Below are 18,315 nucleotides of genomic sequence, written 5' to 3' on the forward strand. Positions count from 1 at the left end.
ATAGTTACAATAATTGTGGCCCATAAATGAATCCCTGTGGATGCAGGAGTTCTGATCCAATGAAGACGAGACCTTTCAGCAATCACTGTAATACAATCTAGCACAATACAGGGCTATCTGCAGTATTGAGAGGAAAGTAAGTTTACCATAGGCCCATGTTATACAGAAATACATGGATTTTGTTAGCGTAAAACATAAATAGGCATAGATGGGAAGAAAATATTCTGTTAGAATCTGTAATTGCTCAAGTCGCAGAATATTTTACTAAGGAGATGAAGAGCTGACCCACCTGGCTAGAGCAGTGGGTTTGTTTAGAAGGCAGTAGAAGACAAGAGTTCGGGCACACTTTAGAGAGCTCGCAGGAGGCATCCTCCAACATGGTACGTACACTGCATTACTGAGAAGGAGCCTTCTGAGACTGATCCCCTAAATGGATGTACAGATGCAGATAGTCTATTCAATTTGAATATGCAAATTAGAGCAGATACTGAGATTTCCATGAGGGGTGAAGTTCTAACATGTAATGATTAAATTTTTAAAATTTGGTACATCATTTCAGGAGCTTCAGGTCAAGCATTTATTCATGGATGATTGATTGATTGATTGATTGATTTTAGAAGTTTGTGTTACTTAACTACTTATTATGAAAAAATTTTCACGACCATTAGCTCTGGCTTCTGAATTCCTGCTGCTCTCTTGGGATCCAGAAGTAGTCCTACAGTTACCAGACCAGAGTTTAAAGAGGAGGGCGTAACTTCTTTAGTCCTTTTATATGAGAGGTGCATTTACCTTCTGTGTGTTTTATTTTGAGCAAGCCAGGACTTTCTCAATTACAGCTAATCTGTTTTTTCCTTTGGTTGAATCAAGTTTGTGGTCACGTTTTAACCCTCATACTTTCCTTTAGATCTCTTTTTATTAATACTCGTAATTAGAATTCTGCAAAAATAGTTCATGTGTGTGCTAACAGAGGCAGTCAGATGATAGCACAGTTTAATGAGGACAAAAACCTGTGGTTCTGGGCTTTTTCCGCCCCGTGTGATTAGCTTTATTTGCAAATCTTATGGTTAACAGACATAATTATTTTAAGGTATTCCACCATGATGATACTTTATCCTAACACAGGCATTTTATTTACTTCTTAAAGGACTTTGTTCAGGAGATGCTACACCTTTGATGCGAGAAAATACACTAAGTACATCCACACATGCTGTGAGTGATGAAGAGTCCGCAGAAGTAAACGCTAACGATCAACCCGAAGCCCCAAAGCAAGTTCTTCAGTATCTGTTCTCACTTATACGAGGGGAAGTTGAGCAGTTGGATTCCAGAGCACTCCCCCTCTGCCTTCACCAGGTACTCCAGCAAACCCTTCACGTCCTGCCTCCCTACAGTTCTGGGACCGGGGTTTGGAATCATTGAAAATACAATTCTCTGTAATTGATTCTCCCCAACCTGCCATTGGGAAGCCCAGGAGGTCACCCTGGGTTAGTGGCTGGTGGGAAGTTTAGCATATGACTACTAGTGGCCACACATCGGCCTTGAATAATCCATTTGTAGTTCAAACAATCACTGACGTCCTTTATGTAGTGAATAAGCTGTGTACGAGTAAGAGTCAATGTAGCAAGCGCTTAGTAAATACCACCGAGATGTCAAAAACTCTGCTAGACACTGCAGAAACAAAAATTACTTAACAGAGTATGTCCTTAAGAGAGCCACTGTGGAAAAGGAGAAGCACTTCTAGAGATAAATAATGGAAGAAGTCTGTACTAAGGGTAGACAGATATTTAAGGTTCAGCAAAAGCACAAAATGTGTGATTAACTTTGTTCTGTGAGCATCAGGGGACTCTTGAGCTGGGTTTTGCGGGGTATGTAGGCGCTCACTAGATGAACAGAGTGAGCTAGTGTGGGAAGAGATTTCAGCCCCCACAAAGGCATGGCTGAGATGGTGTTGGAAGATTAAGATGGAGAAGAGGTAGGAATTGACATTGGGTGGCTGGGGGCAGTGATCACGGCCTTCCTCATAGGGACTGGGAATTTTTAATGGTGGGAGTGCCAAATTGAATGTGAATTTTAGAAAATTAACTCTGCTGAAGACCAGGAGGGTAAATTAGGAGATGGAGAGCCTGGACACCAGGAGGCCTCTGGACAGTGGTGAGAAAGCTTTTTTACACAAAAGCTAATTCAGAAAAATAAGATATGTATGAACTGCATTTAATTTTTCCTTTAAAATGAAAATAATGAAATAATGGAGAAACTGAGACTCCCTCACCAAGCAAGTTCCTTACAGTTCTGGGGCCAGAATTTGTTTATTCCATTCAGTGCATCTGTTTTTGGAACATTGTGGCAGAAATTTGAATATAGGCTGTATATTAAATAATATTATTGCCCTAATTCCTTGAGACTGGTAATAGAATTATAGGTTTTATAGGACAGTATCCTTGTTCTTGAGAGATACATCCCCACATATTTGGGAGTGGAGTGACCGTTATTATGATATTTTCACTTATCATTACCTAGGATACTTCAGTAGGAAAAAGTGCAGAGGAGAGGAAAAGACCAAAAGAGAAACCAAATTTGGCAAAATGTCAACAATTGACAGATCTAGGTGAAAGGTAAATGGCTGTTGATTTTACTCTTCTTTGAACTCTTCTGTAGAATTTCGATAAAAAGTTGAGGAAAAGGACACTTGGAGTAAAGATGGAAATAGCAAATATAGTCAAATCTTTTCAAGGAATTTATGTCACTGGGCTGTTGTTGCATGAAAGGTAAGAAGAATGCTCTTTTCTGCTGATGTACAATCCTACAGCCGAAGCAGTTCTAGTAGATCTGGATCAGGCCTGAAGATGATTTAAATTTTTTTAAGTTTATTTATTTATTTATTTTTATTTTTTGTAACCTCTACACCCCACGTGGGGCTTGAACTCACGACCCCGAGATCAAGAGTCGCATGCTGTTCCTTATTTAATTTTTTTATGTCTCAAAGTAAAATTCTCCCCACCCTCCCCACCCCTCAGGAACATATCAGAGTTGCTGAGTCCTATAGGTCATGCTTCTTAAATATCTCAGCAATCTGTCCTCCCCTGACGGAGGAGTTTAGAGAGCATGGTGGTGGTTTAAAAGCATGGCTTTGGGATCCACTGCTAACAATCTAAGTGGCTTTCAGTTTGTTCTGTAATGTGGAGGACCAAATGGAATAATGCGTATAAAACACTTAACATAGTGCTTGGTACACAGTAACAGCCAAATAAATAGTAAGCATTATGACTGCACCCTCACTGTCACTAATTCAAGGACTGCAAGTAATTCTCAGGTGTTCTGTCATCAGGATTCTTTAGTCTTCTGTAATCCGAAACAGTCCCTGCCTTTTTTGTTGTTGTTGTTGTTGTTTTTTAACTTATATGGACACTTATGAAGAGCCCAAGAATTCTTGTAGGATGCCCCATAATTAGGATTTGTCTGGTTGTTCCTTCATGATTTGATTCAGTCTAAAACACTTTGGACAAGGATTCTGCTTTGGTAACATTATACCTGATTTTCTCTTGAACCCACTCCAGTCTGGCTTTTGTCCCCACACTCCACCAAAATTACACTCTGAAGGGTCCTAAGTGGCTTCTGTGTCGCATGTTCGTGCAAATCCAGTGGTCAGTCTGTGCTCAGTTTTCGTCCTGCTGGGGGTGTGAGAAGCTTTGACAAGTTTAGCACATAGTCCATTTTGAAGCACTTTATTTGCCTTTGGGACCCTCTCTTCTTGGCATTCATGCCTTGCCTCACTAGCCATGCTTTCTCTGGCCCGTTTGCTGAATCCTTCATATTTTACTGATTTTTGTTTAATATTTTAAAAATTTATTTGAGAGAAAGAGAGCACGAGCAGGGGGAGCGGCAGAGGGAGAGGGAGAAGCAGGCTCCCTGCTGAGTAGGAGCCCTGTGCGGGACTCGATCCCAGGACCCTGAGATCATACCTGAGCCGAAGGCAGACGCTTAGCTGACTGAACCACCCAGGCGCTCCATAAATTTTACTAATCTTTACACATTGGAGCTCTTCAGTATGCAATTCTGAACTCCAGGCTTCAATATCCAGCCTCCTCAGGTGTCTAAAAAGTACTTCAAACTTAAGATATCCAAAATCAAACTTTGCTTTTTCTCCCAAATCTTCTGCTTCCCTAGTCTTCCCCCTCTTGTTAAATGGCAGCTCCATTGCTTTAGGTGCTGAGACCAAATGCTTTGAAGTCATCTTTTATTTCCTTCCTCCCCACATCCAGTTCCAGTGAGTATGCGCTGCAGATCTACTCCCACACACACCCAGAATCTGACCCCTTTTTACCTCCTTCATGCCTCCACCCCAGTGCAGGACTCAGACCTCACCTGGATTCTTGCAGTGAACTCGTCACTTTAGAAACCCTCCTGACTCTCCCTCTCCCTTTTCGTCTTTGTCCTCTACACAGCAGTCATCATGACCCAGAGAAAATGTAAGTCAGATCCTGTCAGTCCTCTACTCAGAGCCCTCTGGTGGCTTCTCTTGTCATTCAGGGTTAAAGCTAAAATCCTTACAGGGCCTACGAGACCCTGCACTATCCATGCTGTTACCTCCTAGACCTTAATTCCGAAAACGCTCCCTCTTAGTCACTGCTTCCCAGGTCCACTTGCCTCCTGGCAGTTCCTCAGATATACAAGGATGCTCCTGCTTCAAGACCTTTGCTTCTCCTTTCTACCCTTTCAAAGCCGCTAGAGGCTGCACCAAAACAGAGGGGTAAACCCGGGAGCAGGAGGGTGTGAGATGTCAGAAATTGGGATGCTACCCAGGAGAGGGGTGAAGGGAGTCTGTAGGTGCAGGAATGTTCTAAGATGACAGCTCTGTACAAGGAGAGAGTCTCCAGTTCTGTTTGGAGCAGATCAGAGTAGTCTGGGAGAAACTTCTATATCCTTTTCCTATTTCTGAGTATTTACTGTCTCTGAATGTACTGAGGGAAGATTTATTGGTGGCGAGCTTGGAGTTATATAAGTGACAAGTGCATGGAAAACTATGCCCCCCCAAAAAAAGTGGGGGAAATGGGAAGGGAAAAGTAACTCCAGGGAAAACAAAAGGTTTTCAGGAAAGGAAAATTAATAAGTTTACTATCTGGCTTGGCTTACAGTAAGGCACACATTAAATGTTACCTATCCATTGCTACAATATAACCATATGGGGTAGGTGAGTGTGGGAGAGTGTCTGTGTGCTGTGTGTTTGCAGGGTTGGGGCCGGGGGAGCAAAAATCTCAGTCCTCATCTTCTAAAAAACCTAAAAATCCGGAAATGGCCAAAATAGGCGTAATGTTTAGGGATACAGAGGTTAAAAGAAAAAGAAACCAGAAGATCTCTGAGCGCTTGCTCCCGAAGAACGGAGAAAAGGCCAAGAGGGCAGGGCTTTATGAACACATACCATAGGACTGTTGGACTCCTTAAACCACAGACTTGCACAATTTTAATGAAAATAAGAACTGAAAGGAGATATTAATAATCCAAGCATAACGTGAGTAAAGCATGCTGGTTACGGCGGTGGTGGGGGCTCCAGAGAGGGATGGACTGCAGTCCCCTCAAAGGAAGAATCCCTAAGACTTGGAGTGGATGGGAAAGTGGAGGAGGGAAGTCTGAGATGGCCAGGAGATCCAGGCTGGGCAAGTGGCATTCCATGAACAGAAATGAGGAATTGGGAGAGGGAAAGTCCCTTGGGAACAATTGTTAGTTTTGAGGTGATAGTCCATCAGAACATGTGCTAAAGGCTGTTGGCAACATAACTGCAGTTACATCAGATATGTACTTGTATTTTCAGCTCCTGAAACTCTTCAAGATTCCATTTAAAAATGCTTGTTTTTGGTATGAGTAATCTTTCACACACTTAGTTAATACGACTGCAGGTTAGCTCTAAGTATATAACTGAAGTCATAAACTTGGAAGCTTTTCATATAGAAGTGGGAAGAAAAACATCAAGCATGGTGCTCTGTGCTCAGTGAGTTTGTACTGAAACTGGTGTCAGACTTGGGCAGGAAATGGATCCACTGGGATCCTTGAAGCCCGTCTCCGTGACTATGGTCAAAAAATAATACATACCTTTCTACTTCCCTTTTCTGGTTCCTGGTAGGTAAAAGAAGCCTAGAAGCAGAATAACCCAAAAACTTGAAACCTTAACACTGTTGCCCTCCCAGAGTGATTTTCAACTTACTTCTTCACATGATTCTACTCTGCGTCTTGCCCTTGAAGTTCAGACTCAGACTCAAAAACCATTTTCAGCACTTATTGCTATGTGCTGCCCCCCATGATAGATATGCACTCCCTCACTTAATCCTGACAGCAGCCTAGCAGCCTTGTCTTGCAGAGTCCTAGGTATTACTGTCCCTGTTGTACAGATAAGGAAGCTGAGGCTTGAGGTGTAAAATGACATGTCCAAGGTCACATGGCTAGCAGTGGCAAAGTTTGGACCAGAATGCAGTCTGGTTATTCGCTTCCACACCTTGAGTTCTTTGTGCTCTATCAGGCTACTTCCCAGATTTAGACATATGGGACATCAAAGAAAACCCCATCTGCTCTTGCCAGGGGGCGGGTTTCTACAGGGGAGATGGCTTGTGTATTTATTTTCCCCAGCTGCCCTTTCACCTGAAAATGCCACTGGGTCTCGTGACCCTACCTTTATAGTTGCTTTTATGGTATTGGAACCATCACAGAAATCTAAAAACTAATTGAACTGTGTATTTCTGTAGTGCCAGAAAGTCTGGTTTGTAAGAGTATGAAGCTTTTTATAAATGACTGTGTGCTAATGGTGCACAGATGCAAAAAGGCGTGAGAATGGCTTTGAAGAGCCAGAAATTTAATCTTAGGAGTGATGTATTTTGATCTATATTCAATGTGATGTATAGTAGAGAAATTCGATGCCATGCCACAGATTTCGCTAGAAGTTGATAAATGAAATGCTAGTGATTTCTGTTAGGTGTAACCCCGTGGTGTGCTGCTGGAGCTCGCTACCACTGGCCCATGAGAACCGTATTTAGTGGCGCCCATCATGTCGGTAGCTTGAAGTTGGTTATGATGGAAGCATTGACAACACAGAAATGAGCGAACTCTGCAAGTCAGGCCTCTCCCCAGTACTCGAGAGCCGGGTGTCAGGTGTGGGTTAGCACACTACTGGTCGTCGTATATGGAATTCTTGTTTTGTAAGTAAAACAGTGGTTAAATATTGACAATTTGATTTGGTTCCAGTTAGTATTGTCATACTGTTAGGTGGATGAGCTGATAAAAGACAAGCAGAATCTTGAAAATCAGTTTATCCTTTGCAAAGTCCTCAGAATAGAAAGTAAGTGTGGACTCAAGCTTTAGGTTAAACTAAAACTTTATGAAGAGGTGATTGAGTCCAGTTGTATATATTGCTTGTAGAAAAATGTTAGAGTTATAATATAAATTTTAAGCTAGGCAAATTTTTTCCTTTAAAAGCATGCTGTTTCCACTGTGGGATTTGGGAAGAACTGTTCCCCCTTATTTTTTTTTAATTTAAATTCAATTAATTAACATATACTGTATTATTAGTTTCAGAAGTAGGTTCAGTGAGTCATCGGTTGTATAAAACACCCAGTACTCATTCCATCTCATGCCCTCCTTAATGCCCATCACTCAGTTACCTCATCCCCCCAACCCCCTCCAGCAACCCTCAGTTTGTTTCCTCTGATTAAGAGTCTTTTATGAAAAACCATTCGTTTTTGTTGCTAGATTATAGGTTTGACAAGTACAATATTGCTCTTCGCATCAGCAGCTAGCTGGAAAATGGAGGTAGGGATCTATAGATGGAACACCTTTCTTACTAGAGACTTAGTAAGAATGAAACTGTTTTAAAAATGTGAAGTATTTATATGAAATATTCTAAATATGACAACAGTCAGTTTATGCAAGTATTTCTCAGTGAATACTTTCAGTTTTATGGTTGTTCTATTTATAAATGCTATATCCAAATAAAGATATAAGTAAAAGATCCCAAAATGTTCAGAATCAAAGAGTTTTTCAATTTAAATATGCCTTAGAATGAATCCAGTAACTGATAAGCCTCAACTGGGACCAGATCCTAAATCTCTGGACCTCCACCATCCAGTGCCCTTTATCCTGTGCAGCACTTTGTATGTATTCCAAGTATCATTGCTCAACTCTTAGCACTTGGCCCTGCATTTTCTGAAATATCGAAAGAGAACCAAAAGTCAGTGTCCCATGAGGTACTTGGTAAAATGCGAATGAGTCTCATGTGACTTGACACATTTTAACTTTTTGATTTACAACACGAGTCATTCTTTCACCCGTGTTACACTGTTATAAGCCCTCATAGTATTTTCTTCATTTTCTAGAGTTCTTACTTCTAAACTCTAATGAATCAGTGAAGTTGGCTTTGATTTAGAATAGAATAGGGAGAGAGGGGTTGTTAAAAAACCAAAGAATGTCTCTGTTTGCTTTGCTTGCGATCAGTGACTTCAGAAATGTGTCCTGGGCCTACAGTCAGATTTCTTCTCAACTGGTGAGTGTAGTTCAGAGTTTTCTTAGTCTGATATCAAAGACTTAGCGTCGAGGTCTTGATTTGTTCCAAATTTGCCTTTTCATCCAAATGTTAATCTAATTTTCTGGTTTTTGTTTGTTTGTTTGTTTTTAACAGATAGCAGAGTCCTATTTCCAGGAGGAGGACTGTATCCTTTTCTTAATTACAGGAAGAAATTCATAAGTTCTCTACTGCCCGTTTTTTAAAGTTGAGGTTCACATACAATAAAAATATATACAGATATATATATATATATATATCTGTTGTTTTCAATGGGTTTTAACAGCTGTGTGCACCCATGTAACCACCTCAGAAAGCAAGGTGTAGACAGTTTCTGCCACTCCAGAAAATTTTCTAGAACCACCCAAATTTGGCCTTCCATCAAGAAGCCCCAATTTTACCACAATCTAAATATTTGTATGTTTAGGAGGGCAGAAAAAAGCACATTGCTGAAACATATAATTTAAAAATCCATTGGGTTTTCTTTCTTTTGAATTAAAACAGAAGTACAAGTCAAGTGATACTCATATATTAGAGCCTGGGGAGCATATTACACATAGTATATCTCATGACCATCTTATTCTAGCTTTCAGCTGCAAAAGTAAGACTGAATTCTTCACTTGTAATAAACAGAACAAATGCTGTCAAGTGAAACCGCATATTAGCTTTTATACAGGAAACATTTCTTCCCTCAGTTTTCCAATTGCCCTTTGTAAAAATCACTTCTCTTTTCCAGGGATGGCTCCATATAGACTCTTTAGAAAGAATGTGCCCTAACCATCTGTTTCCCCATTTGTGTGATTTCGACTCTGTCCTCACCTTGTTGACTTTGTTCTACATCTCCAAGCAGATTGAGGGAAACACAATTATCCTGAACCCTGTCAAATCGACTGTGGTAACCATCTCAGACAATGGCAGCTCATGACTAAGTACGCAGAAGATCTAATTCTGGTGGAAGGGAAGCTAGAACTCTTTTTCTAACCAAATAATGAGCACAGTGTAGTGTAGTACAGACCATCCATATCCCAAGGGGGGGGGGGCACTTCGTAGTGTGCACACCCATGCCTCAGAATCAGAGTTTCTAGAGATCAGACCCAGGAATGTGCATTTTTAGCAAGCTTTTCAGATCATTTTTATGTTCAGTGAAGTTTGAGAAACTTTGGTATACTTTATGTCATGGGCAGAAGAAAATGGAATTGCCCCCACTTCTCCCTGGCCTAGTTTATGATCCCCGGCATATTTTGAAGACTACAGATGAGAGAGAGAGCTGAGCATCCAAGTGATCATGTCTTCCCCTCTTTCTGGGTCAACATTTAGAACATGGCCCAAAGGAAGGTAGACAGTTGGACCATTGACCATGACCTCACATGATGCTAAATGTGTGATACAGATGGAGAAGGCAGAAGTTTATAGGAAAATCTACAAAAGAGTGGAATCACATAATTACGAAAATCACTCTGGCCAGTTAATTAAGTTTTTACAAAAGATTCATGTAATGTTGTGCTCTGTGCTTGTTTTGGCTTGCAAGCCTTTGGTCTTGTGGGCGAAAAGCATTCAGTGAGAAAAAAAGAAAAGAGTCAAGATGAGTCGAAATCAGGAACACACACTTGAATAGAGGGTAATGTAGTTGCTTGACAGAAAGTGATTTAAGGAGAAGGGAAAAAAATGGAAAACATTTAGATTCCAGGATTCCATGTGGGTCCTGTTTCCAATTAAATTACTTTTAATTGGTTCTGCTAGAGATACACTGGCAGGCAGGCATTTCTTGAGCATTAAAACCCTCTATTTATTTATTTTTAAGATTTTATTCATTTGAGACACACACAGAGAGAGAGAGAGAGAAAGCATGAGCAGGGAGAGAGGCAGAGGGAGAGGAAGAAGCAGGCTCCTCGCTGAGCCAGGAGCCCGATGTGGGGCTCGATCCCAGGACCCTGGGATCATGACCTGAGCTGAAGGCAGACACTTAACCATCTGAGCCACCCAGGCGCCCCTAAAACCCTCTTTTAGTTTCTGTTTGCTGATAGAACGGAACCCGAGTAGCTATGGCATCACATGCTCCATTAAAACTCCAAACCAAGAAACCCTAATTTAAAAGTATTTAGAGTCCTTTCATTTTTTTGGCAAGCTGCAAATTTCCCAGTTTCGAGAGGACATTCTTCAAATATGAGGCTAAATGTAAAGAGTATGGATTTCTATTTTCCTCAATTTTTCTATTCAGATGAGAAAGCAATGAAATTCATTCAGCTTGAACGACTGTATCATGAGAAATTGCTTGCAAATCTCTCTGCCATTCAAGAAGAGTGGGGTAAGTACAGACTCACATAAGATGTGCAATTATCAGTAATCTAAAAAACGTTCCTATCTAGAAATTTAACATATTTGACCTGGTTTTGTAAGTCAGGAAATAGATGTTTCAACAGTTAAGTTAATGTTGCATAGAAAGTAGCAATTTTACCACGAGTCTGTCATTGTGAGAAAATTTCTCTCTGTATTTTGCTCTTTGTATCAATGCCAAGAAAAGAACACTGTTTGCATTTCTTCTGATCCTTTGGCATGCCCCACTGGCTAATTTAGTCTCTGGAATAATATTTACTCATATTGAAAAGTAATCACTTAGCTTTTGCTAACTATGTTAACTTGGGTTGTATAAGATAATTTTGCATGGGGATCTTGATTGGTGGTGCCCGTTAACTACTTTTGCCCCCCCAAATATGTTTTGTAATAGCCAGTAATTAACAAATATTTTAAATTTAGAAACAAAATGGAAAACTGTACAACCACATACAGTTACATCTCTAAGGAATTCGGAAAAAGGATTTAATGGTGAAGATTTTGAATGGCTCACTAAGTTTTGCACAACACACCAAGAGTAAGTACATCAGTATTTGTGTAGAATGAGTTGAAATAGAGTATTGAAGAAGCATTGTAGCACTGAATATTTGAAATTCATGATCCATTTTTTATTTGTTAATGTTTTCAGTTGGAGAAATTAAAACATAAAATGATTAGCTTTTATCTGATTAACTTTTATCATAGTTTCTGAGAACTCAGTATAAGTTCAACTTTACATTCATTCAAAGCACCTTCTAATCAGAAATTTTAAAATATAACTTTTAATTTTGACCTCTCTTTGGTTAAGAGATTAGGTGATGGAAATGGAAAAGAGTTGTGTATTAGGATTTTTTATCGTAGTTGTTTGCCAGTGTTCATATGTTATAGTGAAAACACATCTGTAAGATTTGTCTAACAGTGGGAAGCAGAAACAGTATAATATTTAACCAAAATACTGCAGAAGTAAAGCTACATTTACCAGATAATTTTTTTTTTACATTTACCAGATAATTTTAAATTGCTTGATTTGTATCAAAGATTGGGATTTTTAAAACTAAATCATAGTAATAATAAAGCACTTAAATATATTTTTTGAACTCATTATTCTAAGATTCAGAATTCTGAAGGTGAGGGAAAGTTATAGTGTTTAAACTAGTGATATTTAAACTAGATTTCTGTATCGAATCTTCGATACAGACGCTTCAAGATTCCATCCTGTGGATAACTTTTTCTCCTTTTCCACCAGAATCACAAAGAGCAAACTAAAACTCTACTTGTCAATAATGAAACAGACCCACGTAGTGGAGAGTTGCTTTAGGGTCTGATTATTTTGGAGACCAGCCTTTGAAGAATCTTTGTAGATTCAGAAATGATAGTCATTCAGCTCTCATATGATGACAGTTTTCTGCTTTTGATGTGAACCTTGGAAACAGTGTTTTTAGGGACTCTGCATTATAACCTAATTTCTTAGTATGTTAAATAGATTAACTTTCAACTTCATAGAGTTTTAAAATAATGGAATCTTTTACAATAGATAAAGGAGATTGTGGTCTTTCAAAATACTCAGTATAGACACTTTCTCTGCCTTTCCCATGGAATTAATCATTTTTTAATGTGTTGCAGATATTTTAATTATTTGACAACAAATATTTATTTAATATAATATCAGCAAGGCATTTTTATGCTTCAAATTTGGATAATGCCCCCCAAAATTATTACTCCTAAATTTTTTATTATAAAAAATAATTTTTAATTCTTACAAACATTAAAGCGCAGAAGCTCAGTGAAGGTTTTATATACACATATATGTCTATGTAATTACGACTCTGACCAAGACACAGAACAGTCCAGCCCCTCAGAATGCTCCCTCATGCATGTGCCAAGTCAGCACCTACTCCCCAAAATAACCACTGTCTAAGTTCTATAACAGTATATTTGCCTATTCTGTAATTCTTATAAACCTAATCATACAGAATGGAGATTTCTGTATTAACTGCTTTTGCCCATCATTATGCTGTCTGTGTTACATGTTGTTGCATGTAATGGTAATTTGCTCGGGTTTTATTTCTGTGGATTCACTGTAGGACTGTGTAGCAATTTACTTGTCCATGATATTGTTAATAGACATTCAGATTGTTTCTGGTTTTTGAGTATTATGAATAAAATAGCTATAAATATTTTTGTGCATACCTTTTGTGTGGACATTCTGTTATCTTTGATATTCCCTAAAAAATATAATATTTTAAAATTCTTTTTTGATACCTGTTTCCATGGATAATGCCAATAAAATTATCTTCCATCATAACCTATTTCAGACTATAAAGATATAAACTGAAATTTTAAAAATATGTGTGTGAAATACTCTTTACATTATTAGCAAAATGTTAACATTTTTTTTTCTGGGTCTCAGCATTTACAGCTTCTTTGGGTGTTTTCAGTAGTAATTGGCTAGCTAAGGAGCTAACACATGAGAGAGCTGCCCTTTGAACTGTGTGAACCAGTGGTAGCACTGGAAATGTTCTGTGCTAATATTAGAATCCAGAGAAGCTATATTTTATTTTTACAGCCATTTCAGTGACATTTGTTTGGAAGAATATAGCTGCTGTAATTTTTTAAAAATCTTTTTTTTTCTCTTTTTTTCTACAGTCCTCTTTTATCCAAACATAAGGTAAGAGACTGTCTCCTTGGAAATATTTTTGGGAAAAAATGTTAAGAGTCATATTTCTGTTGCATGGACTGTTTTAGGAAATAAAGAAACCTTTCGCAAAGTATTTTCAGTTTTCTAATTTAACACAAGTTTCCCCCAAAGTGGTTTTGTTTTGTTTTAACTTTTTAGGTAGCAGCTGTAGAAAAGCCTCTGGGAGGGAAATGCTTTACACAGTTAATAGTTTCTGAGGACCCGAGGGAAGGAGGAGCCACAGCCGAAGAGCCGGGTATGTTTTTACCTTAGAGAAGGACATAAGAGACGCCTGCCTCTTACTAAATTTTACAAGTGTTACAGGAACTATTTGTGCACTTACATTTTTTTGCGTATACCTTTCCTACCAGGCAAATTGCAAAGTGAGATTCTTTTTATATTGTGTAACCCTATTTTTAGAAAACTAGTAGTAGGAATTATAACATCTAAATTCTTATAAAAACATAAAGTTATTTCAGTGTTTTCAGTAGATACTTATATCTAACAGAATATGACAAAATTGTACAAAAATGCTCTGAAACAGAGTTGGTTTTGGTGTATGTTCAGATACCCTTTTCTGTTTAAAAACCAACAATTATTGTATGGACTTTCCCAGAAATTTGTGCTGTAAATCTAGATATTTAAGAGCTCTGTTTCTTGGTAATTTATCTATGGCAATTTATTCTCCTCCCCTTTTTTGTTAACTGACTTATGGTATACTTTAATTTGCATGTATACATTTCTAAAGCATTTATGATACATTTTATACCACTTCTGTGTCTTATGCCAAAAGGTCAAAGATTTTTAGAAACTCTTTTTTACAGTACTAATGTATGTTCGTTATAAAAACTTTAGAAAATAAAGTTAAATAAATACATTTCAGGGTGTTTGTTTTTGCTGATGTATGATTTTAGTACTGATTTATGTTCTAAGGCTTCATATCCCTGGGCCTGAGAGCCCTGATAGTAAACATGCACCATCAGGTGTTTTGCCTGAATTGCCCAAAGAGATACAATGATGGTGATGATGATCAATTTAATCTGCCTTTTTCTTTTTACAAAGCACCCTCCGTCCCGCCCCACTACATCTTTAGCCCCTTTTCTTCTATGAGGCGAATTTGGGATTTTGCCTTAAGTCACTCCTACTATACTCTGTTCTTCCTGTCTCTTCTTCTCCTTTTCTTTCTTTTTTTTTTTTTTAAGAAATTGGATTTTTCTCCAAATAAAATTTTATTCTATATTTTGCATTTTGAAATGCAAACTTCTTTTCCTACCTTTTACCCCAATCTTAAAAAAAAAAAAAAATGTCCTACAAGTAAGTTTCTGATTTTTTTTTTTTTTTTAGTATGGTTGATAGACAATGTTACATTAGTTTCAGTGCACAACATAGTGATTGGACATGTGTGTACATTATGCTGGGCTCCCCACAGGTGTAGCTCATCATGCAATGCTATTACGGTATCACTGCCTGTATATTCCCTGTGCTGTACTTTTTATTCTTTTGACTTCTTCATTCTTGTATCTCCCAGCCCCCTTCACCCATTTTGCCCATCCTCCCCACTCCCTCTTCTCTCTGACATCCATCAGTTCATTCTCCGCATTTATAGGTCTGATTCTGTGTTTTCTCTGTTTCTTCATTTGTTTTGTTTTTTAGATTCTACATGTGAGTGACATCCTGTGGTGTTTGTCTTTCTCAGGCTGACTTATTTTAAAGTTTTTTTTTTTTTAATTTATGTATTTGAGAGAGAGAGAGAAACAGCATGAGAGGGGATAGGGTCAGAGGGAGAAGCAGGCTCCCCGCCGAGCCGGGAGCCCGATGCGGGACTCGATCCCAGGACTCCGGGATCATGACCTGAGCCGAAGGCAGTCGCTTAACCAACTGAGCCACCCAGGCGCCCCAGGCTGACTTATTTTACTTGGCATAATACCTTCCAGGTCCATCCATGTTGTTGCAAAGGGCAAGATTTCATTCTTTTTTATGGCTGAGTAATATTCCTGTGTGTGTGTGTGTGTGTGTGTGTATCTTTATTCATCTGTTGATGGACACTTGGGCTGCTTCCATATTTTGGCTATTGTAAATAATACTGCAATAAACATAGAAGTGCAGATCTTTTCAAATTAGTGTTTTTGTTTTCTTTGGGTAAATACCCAGGAGTGGAATTATTGGATAATATGGTAAATCTCTTTTTAATTCCTTGAGGAACCTCTATACTATATACCACAGCAGCTGACTCTTCTTTTCCAGTCCTTTTTATATTGGAAATCATAGTAAAATGAGCTTTATAAAGATCTAAAGAGGGAGAAATTCACAAAATAGCCACCCAGTTTGGGTATGGCTCTGTCTTTGGGAACAGTGCTGTTATTGGCTCATTGGTTTGACCGTGAGTGCTGGTTGCTGCGAGGCTCAGGCTCGGCACTACTTCTAGCCCTCTAGCTTGGCCTCTGCTGTGAGGTATGTGGTACAGATGAGGAAACTGAGCTACCACATGCAAGTCACTCGCTTGTGCTTTGATTCACAACTAGAATCTGGGTCTTCTGGTTTCGAACTAAATGCAGCATTCTTCTGCTGAGTAAGTTGTATGTATTTTCAAGACTTTCCCAGTGCAGACATCTCACTGACAACCATCTTATGGGGAAGGTAAATTCTGGGGAGAGAAATCTTGCCAAGTCTGGTAAAAGAGTATCTTTTAAAAAAGTATGTCAACTCTCTCAGAATTAGTTTCCTCAGATTGGTTATTTTCTGAATAGATGCATAGAAATGTAAGAATGTGAGAAAAAGAGAAATACGAAAATAATCCTTTAAAGATTGGTATTAAATATATTGTTCTTGTTTTACCTCATATTCCTAATTTTTAACAACGTCAGACATGTAGTTCGATCTAGACTTTCCTTTCCGTATTCTTTCACTCCAAATTCCTTGGTCTTAAGCTCCTTCTATAATATGTAACTTGCCATTTTTTGTATAGTGGTTAGAGACATTGTTTCTAGAGCCCGACTGGTCTGGTTTGAATCCTGTCTCCACCATGTAAAACTGTGTAATGTTAGGCAAGTTGCCTAACTTCTCTGGGCCTCTTTCCTCAGCTCCCCAATGTGGACACTAATAGTACTTACCTTATGAGATTCTTTTTTTTTTTTTAAGATTTTATTTATTTATTTGAGAGAGAGAATGAGAGAGAGAGCATGAGAGGGGTGAGGGTCAGAGGGAGAAGCAGACTCCCTGCTGAGCAGGGAGCCCGATGCGGGACTCAATCCTGGGACTCCAGGATCATGACCTGAGCCGAAGGCAGTCACTCAACCAACTGAGCCACCCAGGCGCCCTACCTTATGAGATTCTTATGAGGATTAAACTAGTCATTTCATGTTAAAAGTTCAGAACGGTACCTGGCAGGAGGGAAGAACTCAGTATGCTCACCGCTTTTTCTCCTCCTTCTCCCCATGCTATCGCTGGCCCTGCTAATACTGTTCTGTTAATGTTCTCTATATATTATTCATTACTGCTTTTATAATCAGCCTACCATTATAACTCTTCAAGTAATATACAGAGTATTTTATATTTTCAGAACACCTTTATATATATTGTTTCATCGCTTCCTCTTAACAACCAATATAAATTAGGCTGAATCATTTTTAAGAAATTCCAGGAAGTGACTTATCCAGGAATAGAATTCATTAGAACTCAAAGCCAGACCCTAGTTTTCCGACCCTGAAGTCCATGCATTTTTATTAATTTATGTTTTTCTTAATTTTTATCAGGTAATATTTTATATGTAAAGAGTATTACATGTTACCAAAAACATTATAACAAACAATAACAAAATGAAAATATGTAAGCCTAATGCCCAACTAAAGCAACTAAAGACTAAGTTATTGTCGGTTTTGTTACAACTATCTTTGTGATCCTGTTTGGTCCATCTCCTGCTTTCCCCCCACCCCTGAGAAAACCATCCTGAGTTTTATACTTCTCTTTCCTTTCCCATTTTTTATATTTTAAAAGATTTTTATTTATTTTGAAAGAGAATGTGTGAGCACGCAAGCGGGAGAAGGGGAAGAGGGTGAGGGAGAGAGAGAATCTCAAGCAGACTCCACACTGAGCATGGAGCCCAACTTGGGGCTCGATCTCATGACCTTGAGATCATGACCTGAGCCTAAATCAAGAGTCAGACCCTTAACCAACTGAACCACCCAGGCATACCTCCCTTCCTATTTTTTTATCTTTATTGAGGTACAATTTCCATGCAATGTAATATACCCATTTTAAGTGTGTAATTTGAGGAGTTTCGACATCTGTATACACTCATGTAACTACTATCCCAATCAAGATGTAGCACATCTTCACCATGCCAAAATCTTCCTCCCAAGTCTCTTTATAATCAGTCCCTCCCACCTCCAGGCCCAAGCAACCCAGTGCTTCCTGTTACTATTGACGAGTTTTCTCTGCTTTGGAATTTAACATAAATAGAATTTCTCAGTGTACTGTTTTTCAGAGTCACCCATATTGTTCTATGTATGATTAGTTCATTTCTTTTCATTGCTGAGGGGTATTCCACTCTTTGTACCACAATTTGTTTATCCATTCACCTGTTGATAGACATTTGGGTTGTGTTCAGGTTGGGGATATCATGAATAAAACTTCTAATTAAAAAAAAACTTTTTTTTTAAAGATTTTGTTTATTTGCGAGAGAGAGAGAGAGAGAGAGAGAGCATGAGGGGGGGAGGGTCAGAGGGAGAAGCAGACTCCCCGCAGAGCAGGGAGCCCGACGCGGGACTCGATC

The 18,315-nt window shown here is 38.8% G+C and overlaps 1 protein-coding gene across 2 annotated transcripts in view; it reads left to right on the forward strand.

Annotated features, from left to right (window-relative positions):
• The window catches only part of CNST (consortin, connexin sorting protein), a 70,156-nt gene that overhangs the window by 25,975 nt on the left and 25,866 nt on the right, over positions 1-18,315 (forward strand). For both annotated transcript variants that reach the window (XM_021689876.2, XM_021689877.2), the window contains exons 2-7: positions 1,145-1,350; positions 8,654-8,684; positions 10,755-10,841; positions 11,291-11,405; positions 13,514-13,535; positions 13,704-13,800. In XM_021689876.2, coding sequence (XP_021545551.1) covers positions 1,145-1,350; positions 8,654-8,684; positions 10,755-10,841; positions 11,291-11,405; positions 13,514-13,535; positions 13,704-13,800 — 558 coding nt within the window. The remainder of the gene's footprint in view (positions 1-1,144; positions 1,351-8,653; positions 8,685-10,754; positions 10,842-11,290; positions 11,406-13,513; positions 13,536-13,703; positions 13,801-18,315) is intronic.

Source organism: Neomonachus schauinslandi, chromosome 6 (genome assembly GCF_002201575.2).
Source record: "Neomonachus schauinslandi chromosome 6, ASM220157v2, whole genome shotgun sequence".
Lineage (NCBI taxonomy): Eukaryota > Metazoa > Chordata > Mammalia > Carnivora > Phocidae > Neomonachus > Neomonachus schauinslandi.